General features: G+C 37.4%; 1 protein-coding gene and 1 non-coding gene across 3 annotated transcripts in view; one reads left to right on the top strand and one right to left on the bottom strand.

Annotated features, from left to right (window-relative positions):
- The window catches only part of PBLD (phenazine biosynthesis like protein domain containing), a 40,228-nt gene that overhangs the window by 9,656 nt on the left and 16,626 nt on the right, over positions 1-13,946 (bottom strand). For both annotated transcript variants that reach the window (XM_006915581.3, XM_025049420.1), the window contains exons 2-4: positions 9,382-9,529; positions 2,268-2,367; positions 1,805-1,903 (exon numbers count right to left, since the gene is read on the bottom strand). In XM_006915581.3, coding sequence (XP_006915643.1) covers positions 1,805-1,903; positions 2,268-2,367; positions 9,382-9,465 — 283 coding nt within the window. In that variant the 5' untranslated portion in view covers positions 9,466-9,529. The remainder of the gene's footprint in view (positions 1-1,804; positions 1,904-2,267; positions 2,368-9,381; positions 9,530-13,946) is intronic.
- Positions 5,189-5,307, top strand: LOC112482701. The gene has a single exon (XR_003047400.1). It is a non-coding gene; the product is annotated as a 5S ribosomal RNA (ribosomal RNA).

Here is a 13,946-nt window from a genome sequence, read left to right as displayed (position 1 = left end):
CCAGTATTTCTGTAAAACTTAAGCACATCTCAAAGGTGAAGAAATTCAACATTCCTTATTAACTTTCACTGAATGTAAAATTTACTTTCTGAAACCCAAAGTTTAACTTTCTCATTATAATTGGTGTAAGACATTATTTTCATACCTTATCTCATCTAACCTTAAAACCACCCTGTGGGCGACCTGCGGGCTAACATTCCAAACCTCAGTCTCACACCAACCAATGTGGGGTTTTCAAAAGGCATTCAGTTCAACTTCAGTAAAACCTATTCTTCAAGATTGAGTTCCTAAACAATATTTCAGAATATTTACTTGCCTTCATTCTTGTCCCTTATCCACTGAAACCAAAATTATTCTTTTTAAGTGCATAATGGACTACATTATGGAGGGGCCTTGGCCTGACTCTCAGTGCCATCTGTCAATCTCATCAGCTCCTCCCTCAGAAAGCTCTAGCCCTCTGGTTGTTCAGTCTGCCCCTCAGGACCTTTGCATTTACTGCTGCCCCTACACAGAATGCTCTTCCTCCCACTCTAGCTCTTTGCACAGATGACTTCATAGTCTCCAGCCTAAAGGTCCCCTTCTCTAGTGGGTGCTGTTGTCCAGAACGCGCCCCTCCTCTCTCAGGGTCAGCAATACGTGAGGTAAGGAAATACCCAGGCACAGAATTTAAGGCAGCACTGCTCTCAGGTGCAACCTGAGACCTTGATTGTCTCACCCAGCCCTGCCCCAGCTGCCAAGAGTGTTGGTGACTGACAGGTCTCAGCTGAATCCTGCTCTGGATCTTTTCTTGGCTGAACAGAGCTACTTTACCTAAACTCCAGCTGCTTTTCTGGGCATTGAAGACTGGTCAGTGGAGGGTATAGAGGCCTGAACCTCTACTTCTATTTGTAACTACACTGCTTAAAGGACCTTTGCAGCTTCAGACCTCCCTGTGGATTCGGCCTAGGCCTTTTTTCATTGCTACCACTTTGCAGTTCAACTTCTCCCTCTGTTCAGTCCTTTCTTTACTCTCTTACCAATATTGATCCCAAGAATACTGCCTCCAATACTCTTGGCATGTAAATGTCTCCCAGAGTCTACATCCTGGGGGAACCTGCCCTGTAACACCTGCTCTTACCATCCCCATCTAAAGTAACTCCCCAAAGAATCTCCTTGTCCACTTCCCACTCCTTACCCTATAGGATGTCACATCAACCTGTTTATTTCCTTAACTGTTTGTTGCTTACACTTGTTCATGGCTGTGTCCATCTCCACTTTTAGGACATTTCCAAGCATCTTTCCTCTGCTCCAGTCCCACGAAGCCCTGATCTTTATCTAATGCAGATAAGATGGAAACTGGTAGGATTAAGGTGCTGCATCCTCTCCTCACAAGGTAAATATATATAGTTGGGGAGGACGAATCTTTAAAAATCAGAGCAAAGAAGCTCTTGTGAAATGAATTTCAGTGTGGATGGAGATATATTGGGAGCAAAGTGTACCTTTTGGTGCCCTGATATCACATCATGTGCAATTCCTATTCTGCCTGGTGAGCTCCCCTCCACAGAAATGAGAGATCTCCTATTTAAAATAAAATGGCATTCTAGGGAACAATGACCATGGCTTTCCAACATGCCTGGCACAACCTCAGAAAGGCCAAAGTGTTATTGAAGGTTGCTGTTTTTGTTTCTGCATAAAGAACTGCATGAAATAAACATTGCAATGTCTTACACCAGTCACTTGGTTCATCAGAGTGTGTGAGAATTTTTTTTATAATATGTGCTATTTGCTAAGTGACAGATTCATTTAAAAAAAAAAATCACATTACTTATTTTGTGAAACAGCACAGCTGCAGAAGCCAGGGTAGCGTGGCCGCAGAGAGGGACCTCACTTGCTGGCGTAAACCACCTTAATCCAAAGCAGGAACCTTCAGAGGACAACAAGACAAAGAGAGACAAAATCATTGCTGTATAAGTGAGTCGTAAACTTTTCATTTTCTTATTCTTATCTAAATATTTCACTAGCATGAATTAATGGCTGAAACATGTTGTACAGGGAAGAGTGAGGTCTAGGCAAGAATCCTAAGGCTCCCCAGTACTGGATGTGAAGCTGATACCTTCAAATTAACCAACACCTGCTCCCCAGATGAACTGAAAACCAAATCAGAATCTCCCCCACTCTCTCCTATCTGCATACAAATAGTAAGTGGGCATTTCCCTTAAATATCATTCCCCCACTGGAAAAGCATTTCTGGTACCATCTAAGGATGGTTTTTAAAAATGCATATTTACTTTGTGTAAAGTTGTCAGTTGGGCGCAGTTTTCGGATAAAAGCAGTTTCTGAGAGGGTCATTTCCCTTGCAATTTTTTGATGCATGTCTTCGTCCAGTTTCTAAATTAGAAGCAAAAGGTTATTGAGACTCTAGATATACAAATCAGACTTTCTAGGATAGTAACTGCCATTAGTTAATAATACAGTTTATCAATATTAAAACTTACATGCTTAAAATAATTTCCAAGGAATTCCAAGCACTTTTATATAGATTGTTTTTCAAAAATCTGTGCTTGCAGCACCCTATAAAGAGCTGTAAATGTACAAAGCTAAAACAGACTCTAAAAATCCTACTGCCCTGGCCTATCCTTTCTCAGATTATTACCTAGTCTATCTGAGAGCATGTACACTCTTCTAAAAACAATCTCTACAAACAGAAACTCCACAATCTCCTTTTCTTGGTGGATAGAGAGATATTTGGCACCCACTCGAGGCAGGCTGGACCACTCTGCCCCCATCTATGCATGGTTCACTCCCTTTCATGAATCAGGTTTCATGCCAGAGGTCACCTCTTCCAGGAAGCCTTCCAGATCACTCTGTCTAAAGGCACTGTCTTCTCTTCCATGCTTAGACCACCTGTAATTACCAAGGATGTCCTTTACTATCTGTCCCCTCCAGTTATTGCTGAAAGAATAACTACATTATTCACTTAATCCTCATTTTTAAAGCCATATATATATATATCCACTTACTGATGAAGAAGTTAAATACAGAGCTTGTATAATATCCTAAGATCATGATATGCCTAATAAATGGTAGAATGATTAAGAATGTGGGCTTTGTAAATGGTAACCAGTGAAAATAGAGAAAGGGTATATTCATGTTCATTGTACTACTATTGAAACTTTTCTGTAGGTTTTTCATTTTTCAAAATAAAATGTTAAAAATATTAAATAATTTGGGTTTTGTTAACAGACAGAATTGGATCAGCCCCTAGTAACAGTGCAAGAATGGGCAAGTCATTTGCTCTCATGGAGCCTCAGTTTCCACACCTTTATATTGGGGATAATAGTTCTTAAGTCAAAGAATTGTGAAGACACAGACATACATATATGTACTTGCATACACACATAGTCCTCTTAACTCAAGAAAAAAAAAAAGGGCCAGAAATATGTTTTCCTTTTAAGAATAAAAATCAATTTTTTAATCAACAAAATGCTCACTAGCTAGATTTTGAATTCTAAAGAAATCTTGAGACAAATTAATTTTTGCTTTGAACAAACTTACTATTTTTGAGCTCCTGAAACCCAGAAATAATTCATAATTTACTTATTTGAGTTATGCAAATTAAACACACTTTTACAGTTGTTTCAAATTCTTTGAAACACTTTCCATATACTAAGATAAGGCATAAAACAGGTTATAGTGAAGAATCAGTCATGATTTTTAAACTATCAGATGATATAAAAATCCTAGCAGGAGATTTACTAAAGTTTTCTTAAAAGAGCCCTCTGTTCAAAATCTATAGAAGCTCTGTAATGTATAGAAAGAGAAATTAAGAAATTGATACTTGTTTTCTGAAAACCCCAAATTAACAAAATAGTTTTGTTTTTTAACAAAACTTCATTTTCTTTCAAAAGATTAAATCAAATAATACATATGCTGATCACAGTGCCCAACACATAGTAAGTACTTGATAAACGTTAGCATTTTATTTTGAATGGCTCAAAGCCTGGGGCTTTAACCTGCCACACTACACTGCCTCCCCATAACAGAGACAAACTATTATTATCCCTTTAACATGCTGCAGACAGGAAAACCAATGTCCATTAAATAAAATAGACTCCTGCAGCATTTCTGAGGGAAAACAGCCATCAATTACTGAGTGCTGTGCTGGACCAATAGCATCAGTACCAATACTAAGAGAATTTGTTAGAAATGCAGACTCTCAGGCCCCACACCAGACCTTCTGAATCAGAATCTTCATTTCAACCAGATGATCTTTATACACATTCAAGTTCAAGAAGCCCTTTGTTTAAAGGGCTTAACGTCTTGGTGGGGAATCAAGACAGACACAGAAAGCAACAGTGAGCAACACTAGAGAGTACATATGTATGTATTTGAGATAGATTTTTATACAGTATATAACTGAGGTACACAGATTTTGACAATAAATTCACTAGCCCTTTAAAGATGAGGCCTTGAGGTTGACCAAGGAAAACGGCAAATTTTGGTGAATTGAACAGGAAAATGTGGGCAGAGCTTTGTATTGGGGATGTTTCTTGGGCAAATCACTTGATCTCATATCTGTTCTCCTTCTGTTAAATCTTTGACATTCTAGGATTCTGTGAGCTGAGGTAAGGAGAATTAGGATGGTAAGAATGAAGTGGAATAAGTACCTGTCACACATGTGGGTATCTGTGGGAAATAAGCATTCAACCCCAGGAAGATCGGAGATGAACCCAAAGAGGCCCACACCAAGACATCTCATAATTAAAATGCCAAAGGTTAACTACAAAGAGAGAATCTTAAAAGCCTCAAGAGAAAAGCAATTAGTTACCTACAAGAGAGCTCCCATAAGATTTGCAGCTGATTTCTCAAAAGAAACTGCAAGCCAGAAGGGCTTGGCACAATATATTCAAAGTGATGAATACCCAGGATCTATAACCAAAATTACTCTACCCAGCAAAGCTATCATTTAGAGTTGGACAGATAAAGAGCTTACTAGAGAAGAAAAACCTAAAAGAGTTCATCACCACCAAGCCAGTATTACAGGAAATGTTGGAGGGATTTCTTTAAGAAGAAGAAAAAATATGTATCAAAAATATGAATAAAGAATGGCAATAACTACATATCTACCAACATGCACTTCAAATAAAAAAATAATTAAATGCTCCAGTCAAAAGATAGGGTAGCTGAATGGATAAGAAAACAAGACCCAGTCTATGGCCATGCCACCCTGAACACGCCCGATCCCATCTGATCTCAGAAGCTAAGCAGGGTCGGGCCTGGTTAGTACTTGGATGGGAGACCACCTAGGAAGGCCAGCTGCTGTAGGCATAAAAAAATAAATAAAATAGATAGATAGATAGATAGATAAATAAATAATAAAAATAAATAAATACAAGAATGAAAATAGACTGCTATTTAAAAAAAAAAGACCCTTATATTGTCTGCCTATGAGAGACTCACTTCAGATTAAAAGACACACACAGACTAAAAGTAAAGGAATAGAAACAGATATTGCATGATGGATCTAGATGGTATTGTACCGAGTGAAGTAAGTCAGATAAAGACAAATGCCATATGATTTCACATACATGTGGAATCTATAGAACAACAACAACAAAAATACCCTGACAAACTCATAGATACAGAGAACATTTTGAGAGTTGCTAGATTGGAGAGGGGTTGGGAGGAGTTGGCGAAAAAGGGGAAAGGGATTAAGAAGTACAAATTGGTAGTTACAAAATAGTCATGGAGATGTAAAGTATAGCATAAGGATGTTAGTCAATAAGATTGTAATAACTATGTGTGATGTCAGGGGGTACTAGATTTATTGGGGTGATCATTTAATGAGTTATATAGATATCTAATCACTATGTTGTACATCTGAAACTAATATAATATTGTATGCCAACTATAATTGAAAAAGAAAATATATTTTAAAAAAAGAATTCAACCCAAGTACTTCCCATGGCCTGTAGAATGTTCTCTGTGGAAATTAGCCCACATGCCTGTGCATACAACACCTGAGAGAAACTGGAAGCCATTTAATTCCCTAGTGCAGAATTTGCCATCACAGGGCTCAATGATGATTGAAGGGGTGACAAAGAAAAGCCTGTGCTGTTCTTCCTGGGTTTACCTCCTTTGCTGCAGGAATTTGCAGTGCCTGCCAGTCCTTTATCTGATATGGCCAAACTCCCCCTATCCTTATCCTTCCTTTCTTTGTCTATTGCTTCCCTCAACCTTTAGGACAAGAGTCTCTTAAAGCATTAAAGCATCCACATTGTAGCCAAACTCACAATCTATTGATAATAGATTTCCTTCTTGTAAATGGGCCTTTTTGCACATCAGCTAAACACACACTTCATTGACTATCAGTCTTTAATCCTCTCTACCTTCATGTATTGCACCAATTGCAATTTGAATTTCTATAACTGTAATTTCTGTCCCAGGACACTTAAAATGCACCTGCTATTTGTCTGAGGGACCAGACATAATGTAGACAGTGTGATAGTAGTGGCCCTCAATATGTACCACAGGCAGCTGAATTTCTACACTGGAACCAAAGATCAAAATAATGGTGAACCATGAGAAGGCTAATATTAGGTCAACTTTGAGAGCTTTAGACACAAAAGAAAGAGGCTGCTTTCACTCAAAATACTGAACTTTGGTTCCAGTAATTTTTCCATTTTACACTACAAGCTTATTTTCAAATGCAGCATATTATAGTTACAAACCAACAGTTATTAATATCCATTCCTCTTTGGCAATCTCACATGAGTCAAATTTCCAACCACAAAAATAGGGCCATGTTTGGGGTTTTTTTTTCAGTTCCAGAGTACTGCTATGGGACCCTAAGCTTCTATCACCATATGGCCCACAAAAAATTAATGATCAGAAAATCAGAGTAAAGTTTTAAAATACTCCCATCTTGTGGCAGTTTAGAAATATGACAGCCTAAATATGAAAGTTTTGTTATCATCTCAGTCTTTGTTCATTTGTCCCTCTGCTGCAGATAGATTCCAGCAAAAGAAAAGCAGTTGGATGTAGAAAGTTCTAAATCATCCAGGAAGAAACGAGAGATTCCTCTTGAGGTAATTGGATTTCTTACTGTGAAGCTATGTCCTCACAATGCAGTACTCAAACTATAGGCCATCTTTAGTTGTTCCTAATGGTTCTTATGGATGCTTAGTCTCTCCAGTTCCATCATAGAACCCAAAGCTCATACTCACTTTGCGAACCCCACCCACCCCAGCCCACCATGAGAACATAAAATCAATAGCTGTTAGTTAACTAGAACTCTTAGGAGATTTTGCCATAATCTAATTGATTATATTTTCATTCCCACTCAACAGATATTTATTTAGTGTCTACCATGTGCTAAGCCAAGTGTGTTGGAACAAGTCAGAATGGATTAAGATCTCAAAGAATGTGCAGTCTAATGAGGAAGACTGGCATTGAATGAATTATAAGAGTGGTGCTTGTTACCAACTGTAAAGTAAGGAGTGCCATGAGAGCACATAAAAGGAGAGAACGTGTAGTTTAATAGTGAGTACGGTGGTTAAGAGCATGGGCTTTGCAGTGAGACAGACCTGAGGTGGGATCCTGAAGTCAGCCTCTTAGGAGTATGTGACCCTGGGCAAATTACTTAACCTCCCTCTGCCTCTGATTCCCCATCTGTAAAATGGGGATAATAATAAGACCTACTCATAGAGTGGTTGTGAAGGTGAAATGAAATAACATATGAAAAGTAATTAGCACAGAATTTGGCTGAATTTGTCTGAAATCACTGTTCCCAAAGCTGAGGGTTCTATTCTAAAAGCCAGTGAGGATACTTGGGAAGTAGATATTCCTACATTAACACCTCTTCCTTTGCATTGCTCTTTCTTCAAACACTGGGCAAAGGGAAACCCTTCAATGTCCTAAAGAATCTTCTCTGGTGGACTAATCAAGATGGCGTACAGCAGGGGTCCCAAAGCCCCGGGCCATGGAACCAGGTGGTGGCCTGTTAGGAACCAGGCCACACAGCAGGAGGTGAGCGATGGGTGAGCGAACTAAGCTTCATCTGTATTTGCAGCCACTCCCCAGCACTAGCATCACCGCCTCAGCTCCACCTCAGATCATCGGGCATTAGATTCTCATAGGAGCACTTGTCTCTGGTGCCAAAAAGGTTGGGGACTGCTGGTGTAGAGGGTAGAGGATTTGTACATCTCTTGCGACCACACCAAAATTGTGATGAAACCATGGAGCAAACAGTAAGCAAAGTTGCCTGGGATTTGGACGAACAGAAACCTACAACTAGGGAGAGAAATAAAAAATCACCTTGGAATGGTAAGATGGGGCAAAGATGCGAAGCTGCCCAGTCCCACACGGGCTGAGTGAGACAGAAGCTACAGCAGCTGCAGCTGGCAGGTGCAGATGTTCCTCTTAAAGGGACCATGACCGCAGCCAGACTTTTGCAGTGACGGACTTGCTTGCTCTGAGCTCCAGCACAAGGGCTCTGCTTGTGAGGCACCAGGGACATACTGAGTTATCAGGCTTCGGGGAAAAGGCCAGAGGGGAGACTTTCTCCCGAGTAGAAGTACTGGTGATATCCATTGTTCCTTTGTTGCGCCCTCCTACCTCATGGGAGATGCAGCCTGAGCATAGAAAGTTTTAAAGCTCTTAGATGATTTTAATGTGCAGGCCAGGTTGATATTCACTGCACTCAAAGGCCCCAAAGCACACTTTGCCGACCTTAAGACTTACCGTGTTCCTGAAGTAATTCTCAGATAATCTACTCTTGCACTAATTGTTCTGAGTGGAAGGATACCTTGTTTCCTAAAACCTAGGGACCAATACAAAGCACTTAAGGTCAAGGAATGTTTAACTGTTCTGTTAAAACTTATCCTAATCAGACACCTATTATTAAAATGAAACTTTCAGTAAACCATGTTCTCCCTATATTATAACTTAATTCTTCCTGTTTTTCTACTTAATTATTTAATTCCTTGTAAAATGTCTCATTTTCTTGGTCCTGAAAAGAAATTCTAATTGTCTGACCTATAGGTAAGGTTAAAGATATCCAGCAGAATCTTTTATGCTAAATGTAATATTAGCCATGTCCAGTCACATAAAACTCATCTAATTTATTCTCCTCCACATATGATGCTAACTAAATGAAAACCTGATGGCTAACAGGGAGCTCTGGTCCTTCTATACATGAATCTTCATTTCTCTAGATTTCTCGCATTCTCACTATATAGGTTTGTCAAAATCAACTTACAAACCCAAGCATTGCTGATATCATTCGACAAATAACACAAATCAAAGAGGTAAACAAATAAGTAGGTCTGATTTTTTTAAAAGAAATATTTGGTACTACAGGAATCTAGAATTCCAGGCACTGCCTTCCAAACCAATACTTACATTTTCTAGGAGACAAACAGCAGCAGGATTCCCATGAAATGGCTTTGCTGTGAATGCATCTACTATGAAAAGAGGGAGCTTCATTTTCCTTTTGAGCTGTTTTTGTAAGCTCTCAGAATTGCTGGTAAGCTACTTTTACTTCTTGTTGCTGCAAAAAATAAAAAAGTTAATGTTTTACTTGGTGTACAGATAGCAGTTCCAGGTACAAAGTCAAGCAATTGTTCTAACACATCTACATTTAAAGATATATGATCCTGTAACTTTTTAAGCCTCTAAATTGAATTTGTTTTAAAATACTGGATGAATAGAATATTTTTTCAAATTTTATATTGATGTTTCATACTATATATATATGTATATATATACTTAACAACAAAATCATATTGTTTCTTAGAGTAGCCAAAACTAGCTTAGGCTGTGTTTTTAATGAATTGCATAAAACATCCAAGGGGCACATATGTAGCTTATTGTCTCCCAATGAATATTACTACTCTTTTAAAAGAATGTATTTTTTCTAATTATAAAAAATTGGCTTGTTATAAAAACTTGGAAAATTAAAAAGTAGCCCATAACCATGCAAATCAGCAATAATATTTTTTATTTTTGGATTTAACATAGTCAAGGGAGCCTCATGCTTTTTGTTATTTTGTTAAATCGGCAGATGGAGACTTTTTAAGCTCATGGTATAGATTGGTTAAAATAAAGCTTTTCATTATAAGAATATTTTCTCTTTCCTAAAAATCTATAAAATACAGAGAAGCAGAGGGTAAAAAAAGAATCTCCTGTACTTCCACTCCCTAGAGATAAATTCTGTTAACATTCTGGGTGTTTTTTTCCTTTGCTTTGCTAGAAAGCATAGATTTTGTCATAGTAATGGAGAAATTCCTCCCTTCTAAAGTTCTAGTACTTTTTGAAAATTCAGCAAATTAGGGGGTGCTTTGACTACATCTAAAAGAAAATAGCCTATCCTAACATGCATTTCTTGTTCTCAAGGAGTTGAAGATAAACAACCTAGGAAGCCCTGCTGGACGCCCCAGCCCTCTTGGCAACTTCCAGACCTACAAGTTGGTTTTTTTTTTTTTTTCTTTTTTCTTTTTTTTTCCTTTCCTTTCCTTTTCTTTTTCTTTTTTTATTGAGTTATAATTGACATATAGCATTACATTGGTATCAGGTATACAACATAATTTGATATTTGTATAGATTACAGAATGACCACCACAATGAGTTTAGTGAATATCCATCACCATATATAGTTATAAAAAATTTTTTTCTTATGATGAGAACTTTTAAGACCTACTCTCTTAGCAACTTTCAAATATGCCATACAGTATTCTTAACTATACTCACCATGCTGTACATTATACCATGCCAATCCCCATGTCTTATTTTCTTTATAACTGGAAGTTTGTACCTTTTGATCCCCTTCGATAACTTTTAAAAGTTTGTACCTTTGGACCTCCAAGCAATAACATTATTAATATTTCAGATGTATAGTTTTTCATTGGAATTTCTACCTTCTTAACAGTGTAGCATGAGTATTTTCCAAGGGCACTAAATGCTTCAGAAACATCATTCTAATAGATTTACAATAGTCCTAATGGATATGTTTGAAGTTATTTAACCGTTTCTCCTTTGCTGACTAAGTTATTTCTGATTTCCCATTTGTATAGGAAATGTCGCGATCAGACCTATTGAATGTAAATCTTGGTCTGCATTTCTGGTTCTTTAATTATAGCAGATCCCTAAACATGAACTCCTTGGGTTAAAGTGTATAGACATCTTAATTTACACACAGTTACATTTATCTTCAGAAAGAGCATAGACAGCATATCGGTGTGTCCCACTATTGCTAATATGATAGATAAAAAGTATCTTCAGTTTTCATTTGTGCTTTTTTTGAGATTACTCCAACTAGATTTATGAAGAGCATAAAGTCAGAACCTCCTCTTGTTTCTCTTTTCTGCTGTATTCTCAGTTCCTAGAATAGTGCCAGGCACATAATAAATATTTATTGAATTAATTAAGTAAATAATCTGCCATGCATATGTCTAAACTGGACTTTCACACACTGATTGACAAATACTTATGATTTCTCAACATTATATCATCTGCCAGCTAACATTGCTGTTTCAGTAGCATAGCCATTATTGACAGTACATTGCAGTTTGTTTATGTAATTATTTGGAAATTTTAGTATAGGTTGTCTTTAATATTTTAGAAAATGTGAATAGACAACAGGAACAAATTAAAGTTCTGGTAATGAAGCACAGTTTTGAATTGACACTATTATAGATATCATAGGTATGCCAAAAGGAGCAAGTTTTTAGCCTCATTGAACTTCAACCTCATTGGTCTCAGACATCAGCTACATGATCAGTTGGATGAGAAAATATGTACTGAAAAGACTGTCTAACTTTTCTATAGTAATCATAAATTACACGTGCAAGTTTTTAAAATAATACGTTTATTTAAGTAGTCTTCTGAAGTTTTCTTAATCTAATTCAGTACAGAAGAATCTAATTTTACAACTAAGTACTTCTAGAAATACTGCATAGCTTCTCAAATGAAAACATTTCTTTAAACAGAAAAAAATTCTCAAAGACTGTAATAGTCAATGTCATTTGCCTGCAGATAATAGCCACCTCCCTCTGCCAACCCACCCTACCCGCACCTCCACCCCCCATATACACACTTCAGTTCTCTTTTCCTAAAAGAACTTTGATTTTGTCTGGGGAAGCAATGTGCCCAGCCCCACCAATAAATCGCAAATTGTCTAAGCCAAGCAGAACAATCTCATTCTCCTTTGCCAGATGCTCACTCTTCTAGATTCACTTACAGCTAGAGATGGCCATATGACCTAATTAGGGTAAGATTGCTGGAGGAATTCTGGGGAAAATCTTTTGCTTTCTGCTAAAAGGGGAAGACCTGAGAGGAGAAGGGACTGCCACTGCTCCTCCTCTTTTTCCTTTCTTGATCATGTTGCCGATGCCTGGAAATGTAGCAATCATGTTTGACCATGAAGTGACAAATATGAATATGAAAAGCTAACTAAGAAATAAAGAGTATGAGTTCTTGACAATATAGTTAACCTGGTAAATAAACATTAGAAGCCCATATTTCCAGATTTCTTCAGTAAACAACAAATGTCTTTAAGGTGCAAATGTCTTTAAGGTCAACATAATATCTTTAAGGTCAAATGTCTTTAAGGTCAAAATAATATCTCCCGAAAGATGTTCACATCCTAATTCCAAGCACCTGTGAATATGTTGTTACGTGACAAGGGGGAATTAAGGTTGCAGATGAGATTAAGGTTGCTAATCAGCTGCCCTTAAAATAAGATTATTATGGATTATCCAGGTGGACCCAATGTCATAGGGGTTTTTAAAAGTAGAAGAGGAAGGCAGAAAAGTCCAGAGTGAGATTTGAACCTGATGCTGTGTTGCTGGCTTGGGGAGCTGGGGAAGGAACCACAAGCCAAGGAATGCAGGTGGCCTTTAGAAATTGGAAAGAGGCAAGGAAACAAGCTCTCCTCCAAAGCCTCTAAAAAGAATTAATCTGGATTAGTCAGTTCAGGATGCCATAACAAAATACTGTAGACTGAGTGATTTAAACAACAGAAACTTAGTTTTTCTGGATTGGAAGACTGGGAAGTCTAAAATCACGGTGCCAAAAAATCTGGTTCCTGGTGAGAACTCTCTTCTTGGCTTATAGACAGCCATCTTTTTGCTGTGTCTTCACATGACAGAGAAAGAAGGAGAGCAAGCTCTCTCGTGCCTGTTTTTATAATAAGAGTGCTAATTCCATCATGAGGACCCCAACCTCATGACCTCATCTAAATAAAATTACCTCCCAAACGCCCGCCCCCCAAATCTCATCACATTGGGGTTATGGCTTTAACATATGAATGGAGGGGGCACAATCACAATCCTAACTGTTGTACAAATTTCCAAAAACAATGATAGTTAATACTTATTGAGCACTTATTATGTGTCACCATCGTTCTAAAAGCATTTAATCCTCAGAGCACCCCCATGAGATAGATACTACTATAATTTCCATCTCCATTTTATAGATGAATGGAAGCTCATAAAATTTAAATGACTTGCCCAAGGTCACACATTTAGGCAATGCCTACATTTGAACCCAAATACTCTTAACTCCAGAGTCCATGTTCTTAACCACTATGCCTTAGAATATATCCAAGGACCTAATTTGAAAAACTCTCATTTAAGGAACTAAAATCTTAGAAATTGTAAATATCACTGCGTAACAAATTTTGCCTTAGGTTTTAAATAATTTTTTAGACCATCGTTGAAAACTTAGAATTTAAATATTCTCTTAGAATTTGCAGACACTCAAGAATAACAAGGACCTTGGTACAAGAAACACTAGAAAACTGTGTTATCTTATGTATGAAAAGTAACCAAGATTTATTTCTGATTAAATAAAAAGAGCTGTAGACCAAGTGTAAGTTTCTTTTTTTTTAATGAAGATATTTATTTATTTATTTGTTTGTTTGTTTGTTTTTATTATGGTGACATTGTTAACAAAATTCAGTAAGTTTA

This window comes from Pteropus alecto, unplaced genomic scaffold (assembly GCF_000325575.1).
Source record: "Pteropus alecto unplaced genomic scaffold, ASM32557v1 scaffold155, whole genome shotgun sequence".
Classification (NCBI taxonomy): Eukaryota; Metazoa; Chordata; class Mammalia; order Chiroptera; family Pteropodidae; genus Pteropus; species Pteropus alecto.
The sequence above is the reverse complement of the archived record's forward strand: the minus strand, read 5'-3'. Positions and strand labels throughout refer to the sequence as shown.